This window comes from Nerophis ophidion, linkage group LG09 (genome assembly GCF_033978795.1).
Source record: "Nerophis ophidion isolate RoL-2023_Sa linkage group LG09, RoL_Noph_v1.0, whole genome shotgun sequence".
NCBI classification, from domain to species: domain Eukaryota; kingdom Metazoa; phylum Chordata; class Actinopteri; order Syngnathiformes; family Syngnathidae; genus Nerophis; species Nerophis ophidion.
The window spans coordinates 43,806,787-43,813,687 of record NC_084619.1 but is presented as its reverse complement, the minus strand read 5'-3'; the positions used below and the strand labels follow the sequence as shown (position 1 = coordinate 43,813,687).

Here is a 6,901-nt window from a genome sequence, read left to right as displayed (position 1 = left end):
AGTTAGTGCATTTTTAAAAATAGATTCTTAATTTTGAGTGTTTTGTATCAGGCATGTTTGTTTGGTAGGCATGGAAAATTACAACAATATTTAGAGGCACTACTAGTGTGCCTGTTAGCATGCCACTCTCCTACATGTTGAACATAGGAAGTGAATAATATCAGTGAGTGATGTACGTAAGGACTTGATGAGTTCAACTACAAAACTGTATAGGAGATTTAAAAACAAGTGATATAGATTCCTATGAAATAAAATGTATAGAATGTCATAGCGATGCCACACCCTTCATTTATCTTTTCAGCAGAAAAAGACACAATTGGTACACTATTACAACATGTGTGATGAAATAGGTCCTGGGTAATTAATACATATACTTGCTTACTTGATGCAGGGCACGTGAATGTGCTATGATTCATTCTCTACTTTAGGGTGCATGTGTGGATGAAAGTGCTGCATCATGCAGGACGTCCTGCAAAACTGAGCTGCAGCAGATGATCAGCCAGCAAGAGGGGTGGGCATGTTGATACAAATATCCATGATGTCGATACCACACCTGGTATCAGTATTGGCTCGACGTTCACAGATACAGTAATCAATCTTTAGGTAATAGTGTTGTATTTAAATTGTTAAACAATTTTAAAAGTCAGGGAATATGTTATTATACAAAGGAGTACTTAATAGTAGGTTCTACTTATTTTGCACAATTTACTTTATTTTTCTTCAAATAAGTGTATGTATCTAAAATGAATAATTTTATAATTTTGTTGATGATGTTACATAGTCTTATATCGCTATCATCAGTAATTATGTATAGGCAAAATGCATCAAATTATTCACAGATCTTTAAAAATACCATGTAAAAAGTATTGGTATAAGTATAATACACACATAAATGTCGAAATGCTCTGAACACACAAATTATCCAAAACCAGGAGCAGAAATATAGCCAGGCTCCCATTAAAAAGGAATAGTTTACAGCATCATACAACAACCCACTTTTACAGTCATGTGTTTAACAAAAGCATACATAAAATGTACCTTGTACAAAACGTACCAACTTTCTTCTGGGCATAAAGGTCCTATCTTTGAATATGATGATATCCCTCAGGAACGCCTAGTAACCTGGCTAACTTCTTGCTAGCCTAGATAAATTCTTGACAGCCTACTTAATTTCCTTGCTAGCTTTCTGATATCCTGGCTAATTTCCTGGTAGCATGTTTAACATCTTGGTAACATGGCTAACTTCTGCCTAACTTCCTGGTAAACCGGGTAACTTATTGGCTGCCTAGCTAACTTTCTGATGGCTAGGCTAATTTCTTGGTAACCTGGCTAACATCTTGGCAGCCTGGCTAACTTCCTAATAGCATGGATAACTTCCTGGTAACCTGGCTAACTTCTTGATATCCCTGCTAAGCGACTTCATATTAACTTGGCTAGCCTCCTGGTAACATGCATTAATTCCTGGTAGTCTGACTAAGAATAGAATAGAATGAAGAAAAAATAAATTGTGGAATACTTATGGCAGAAGCTGCCATGCAAGACGCTAACCATGACCCGTTGGGAGCAGTTAGGGTGTCGATGTCTTGCTCAAAGACACCGAGATTTGAGTTGAGCTGGAGTGTATCCCAGTTGAATTTAGGTGACAGGCGGCAGCCATTAGCAAGGGTAACTTTGTTTTGTTATTTTAATTTTGGGGTTTTCTTTAATGCCTTTTGTTTTGTTTTAAGAGGCCAGTGTGTGTTTTGGGCATTTGCAGTAATTTCTCCTAAATTTTGTAGCATTTTTCTGTTTGTTTAGAAGTGTTTATGTATATTTGGACGTTAGCGCTTGTAGTATCGGCATCGGCAATACTGCTATTTTAGTTATTTGGTTTGGTATCGATACTGAGATGTGCAGTATCACCCGCGGCCAGGGAAAATGATGGATTCTTAGTCAGGACGGTGTGAACGTGATGGGCGGGGCTGTGAGCGCTGCAACATCCTGCCTGCCGTTTTAATCCGCGCCTTATCATGACGTGTATTTTATAACCCCCCAACAAGAGGTGAATTTCAGGACCCCCTCTCAGCACGACGCTCGCCCATGTGCTTTGTGGTGCAAAGGGAAGTAAGGCAGTAAAAGTCCGGTTAGAGGCGGTGCTGCTTGTTGTGGTTCCGTTGGAAGAGGATCTTTGCTGGGTGTTAGTGCATCAGCGAGGAGGTTTGATGACGTCGCAAGAAGAGAAGATACTGACAGGTAACATTTTTTTCAAATCGCATCTTTCATTGCTGCTTTGCTGTGACGTTGAAAGAGTTAAATGTGGTCAATATTGTGCTGGTTCAAAGCTCAGGAAGTCTTTTTCTACAATACCGCAGTGTCCGAACCCGCCAAGCATCACTGCAGAAAAAACATGGCGACATCAAACTTTAACCTTCTTCGTGCTTTTTGTGGACTTTTCAACTAGACAATTTCTTTAGCCCAGCAAAAATCTACAGCTTGTTTTTATATCCTCACATCTTTATATCCTTATGTTTTCATGTCCCAAAGTCCTATTGTCCTCAAGTCTTTATATCCTCATGTGCCCACCATGTCCTTATATATTCATGTCCTCATGGCCCCATATCATCATGTCTTAATGTCACCATGTGTTCATGTGCTCATACCTTCATCATTTCATATTATTGTTTATTATTATTCTCATGTCCATCCATCCATTTTCTACCGCTTGTTACCTTTAGGGTTCGCGGGGGGCGCCGGTTCCTATCTCAGCTACAATTGGGCAGAAGGCGGGGTACACCCTGGACAAGTCGCCACCTCATCACAGTATTCTCATGTCATCTAGTCTTTATATCCTCAAGTCATCTCATGTCATCTAGTCTTTATATCCTCAAATCATGTCATCATGCCCTCATAACATCTTGTCCTCATGTTTTCATGTCTTTGTTTCCTATGTCCTTATATTTTCATGTCCTCTTATTTTCATATTCGTGTCCTTGTGTCAATTTGTCCTGCGATGAGGTGGAGACTTGTCCAGGGTGTACTCCGCCTTCCGTCCGATTGTAGATGAGATAGGCACCAGCGCCCCCCGCCACCCCAAAGGGAATAAGCGGTAGAAAATGGATGGATGGATGGCGTCAATTTGTCCTCACATCCTCATGTCTGGATGACCTCATATCTGAATGTCATCATACTGTATCTGCGCGTCCTTATGCATTCAAGTCAAATGCCCAAATGTTTTGATGTCTACAGTCCTCATGTCATTTTGTTCACATGCAGTCATCATCTTTTCCTGTCGTCATGTCCTCTACAGGGCCTGCCTGCATTGGGTGGGCCACAGTACTTCTACCAAAGCTGTCTTGTATGTTTTGGAACACATTCATGAATAGGAACAGTTTTAATGTAGTGATATTTGATAACCTCTTACTATCTGTGGACTTTTTATTATGGATTTATACTTCTTTACCTTACCTAGACATTTTGGACTATTTTTCCAAATGGGAATGCTTTGTTCCACTGCACTGCGCACAGTAATATCCAATGAGGAATACTTGGAGGATTTTGGTGCAGAGTAGTGGTTTTCGTGTAATAAATATTGTGCCAACTCACCCCTTTGTACATACATACTATGGATGTAACAGTAAGAACATTTCAGAAAACTATACTGTTTCATTATTATCACTGTATTGTTGAATGTAGTCAAGAAAGGACCCATGCACACTTATAACCAGGGGTTATTTAAACAAAATTAAATACAATAAACAAATAGCCACACAATATACAAACCCTGTTTCCAAATGAGTTGGGAAATTGTGTTAGATGTAAATATAAACGGAATACAATGATTTGCAAATCTTTTTCAACCCATATTCAATTGACTGCACTACAAAGACAAGATATTTGATGTTCAAACTCATAAACTTTTTTTTTTTTTTTGGAAACAATAATTAACTTAGAATTTCATGGCTGTAACACGTGCCAAAGCAGTTGGGAAAAGGCATGTTCACCACTGTGTTACATCACCTTTTCTTTTAACAACAGTCAAAAAACGTTTGGGAACTGAGAAAAGTAATTGTTGAAGCTTTGAAAGTGGAATTCTTTCCCATTCTTGTTTTATGTAGAGCTTCAGTCGTTCAACAGTCCTGGGTCTCTGCTGTTGTATTTTACGCTTCATAATGCGCCACACATTTTTGATGGGAGACAGGTCTGGACTGCAGGCGGGCCGGGAAAGTACCCGCCCTCTTTTTTTTTACAAAGCCACGCTGTTGTAACACATGCTGAATGTGGCTTGGCATTGGTTTGCTGAAATAAGCAGGGGCGTCCATGAAAAAGACGGCGCTCAGATGGCAGCATATGTTGTTCCAAAACCTGTATGTACCTTTCAGCATTAATGGTGCCTTCACAGATGTGTAAGTTACCCATGCCTTAGGCACCAATGCACCCCCATACCATCACAGATGCTGGCTTTTGAACTTTGCGTCGGTAACAGTCTGGATGGTTCGTTTCCCCTTTGGTCCGGATTACACGATGTCGAATATTTCCAAAAACAATTTGAAATGTGGACTCGTCAGACCACAGAACACTTTTCCACTTTGCATCAGTCCATCTTAGATGATCTCGGGCCCAGAGAAGCCGGCGGCGTTTCTGGATGTTGTTGATAAATGGCTATAGCTTTGCATAGTAGAGCTTTTACTTGCACTTACAAATGTAGCGACAAACCGTATTTAGTGACAGTAGTTTTCTGAAGTTTTCCAGAGCCCACGTGGTTATATCCTTTAGAGATTGATGTCGTTTTTTGATACAGTGCTTTCCAAGGGATCGAAGGTCACGGTCATTCAATGTTGGTTTCCGGTGTGATTTCTCCAGATTCCCTGAACCTTTTGATGATATTATGGACTGTAGATGTTGAAATCCCAAAATTTCTTGCAATTGCACTTAAATGTTGTTCTTAAACTGTTTGACTATATGCTCATGCAGACAAAGGAGTGTACCTCGCCCCATCCTTTCTTGTGAAAGACTGAGCATTTTTTATACCCAATCATGGCACCCACCTGTTCCCAATTAGCCTGCACACTTGTGGAATTTTACAAATAAGTGTTTAATGAGCATTCCTCAATTTCATCAGTAATTATTGCCACCTTTCCCAACTTCTTTGTCACGTGTTGCTGGCTTCAAATTCTAAAGTTAGTATATGTATATGTTTATGTATATATATGCGTATGTATATTTTTGGGGATACGCTCTGGGCCTGCTGGTCAATCGGGTGTTGGCGCCTCAGGCTATTGCATCCGGGCTGCATATCTGGAGCTCCTGGGTCCCACCGTCCATCCCTTCTGGGTGCCCGTCTTGGTTGGGGCCTGCTGGGTCTAGTTCCTGCATCCATCGTGGTAGCTTGGTGCTGCAGGGTATTCCGAGTTGCTGAGAGTCAGCCAGCTGCTGGGGTAGTGATCTTGTGTGTCAGCATGTCTGTGATCTTCTTTTAATTCTTTTTTTGTGTGTGTGTATATGTATGTGAAGGTACGTGTATATATGTATGTGTATATGTATGTATGTATATAAGTTAAGTTAAAGTACCAATGATTGTCACACACACACTAGGTGTGAAATTTGTCCTCTGCATTTGACCCACCCCCTTGATCACCCCCTGCGAAGTGAGGGGAGCAGTGGGCAACAGCCGTGCCGTGCCCGGGAATCATTTATGGTAATTTAACCCCCAATTCCAACCCTTAATGCTGAGTGCCAAGCAGGGAGGCAATGGGTCCCATTTTTATAGTCTTTGGTATGACTCGGCCGGGGTTTGAACTCACAACCTACCGATCTCAGGGCGGACACTCTAACCACTTGGCCACTGATGTGTGTATGTATGTATGTGTATGTGTATATATATTTGTATGTATATATATGTGTATGTGTATATGTATAATGTATGTGTGTATAAATTTGTATGTGTAAATTTATGTGTGTGTGTGTGTGTATGCATGTGTATATATGTATGTACAAACCCCGTTTCCATATGATTTGAGAAATTGTGTTAGGTGTAAATATAAATGGAATACAATGATTTGCAAATCATTTTCAACCCGTATTCAGTTGAATATGCTACAAAAACAACATATTTGATGTTCAAACTGATAAACATTTTTATATTTTTGCAAATAATCATTAACTTTAGAATTTGATGCCAGCAACACGTGACAAAGAAGTTGGGAAAGGTGTCAATAAATACTGATAAAGTGGAGGAATGTTGATCAAACACTTATTGGGAACATCCCACAGGTGTGCAGGCTAATTGGGAACAGGTGAGTGCCATGATTGGGTATAAAAACAGCTTCCCAAAAAATGCTCAGTCTTTCACAAGAAAGGGTTCTCCGTTGTCGTATTTTAGGCTTCATAATGCGCCACACGTTTTCAATGGGAGACAGGTCTGGACTACAGGCAGGCCAGTCTAGTACCCGCACTCTTTTACTATGAAGCCATGCTGTTGTAACAAGTGGCTTGGCATTGTCTTGTTGAAATAAGCAGGGGCGTACATGATAACGTTGCTTGGATGGCAACATATGTTGCTACAAAACCTGTATGTACATTTCAGCATTAATGGTGCCTTCACAGATGTGTAAGTTACCCATGCCTTGGGCACTAATGCACCCCCATACCATCACAGATGCTGGATTTTCAACTTTGCGCCTATAACAATCCGGATGGTTCTTTTCCTCTTTGTTCAGGAGGACACAGTTTCCAAAAACAATTTAAAATGTGGACTCGTCAGACCACAGAACACTTTTCCACATTGCATGAGTCCATCTTAGATGATCTCAGTCCCAGAGAAGCCGGCGGCGTTTCCGGATGTTGTTGATAAATGGCTTTCGCTTTGCACAGTAGAGCTTTAACTTGCTCTTACAGATGTAGTGACCAACTGCATTTAGTGACA

The 6,901-nt window shown here is 40.5% G+C and overlaps 1 protein-coding gene across 8 annotated transcripts in view; it reads left to right on the top strand.

Moving 5' to 3' along the window:
• Positions 1-1,960: 1,960 nt before the first annotated feature.
• hspa12a (heat shock protein 12A) overlaps positions 1,961-6,901 on the top strand; it is a 143,326-nt gene continuing 138,385 nt past the window's right edge. For 4 of the 8 annotated variants that reach the window (XM_061911038.1, XM_061911036.1, XM_061911039.1 and 1 more), the window contains exon 1: positions 1,963-2,232. In XM_061911038.1, the coding sequence (XP_061767022.1) occupies positions 2,202-2,232 (31 nt within the window). In that variant the 5' untranslated portion in view covers positions 1,963-2,201. Of the gene's footprint in view, positions 2,233-6,901 lie in introns of all 8 variants that reach the window. The other 4 variants (XM_061911037.1, XM_061911034.1, XM_061911032.1 and 1 more) reach the window with 2 other exon arrangements.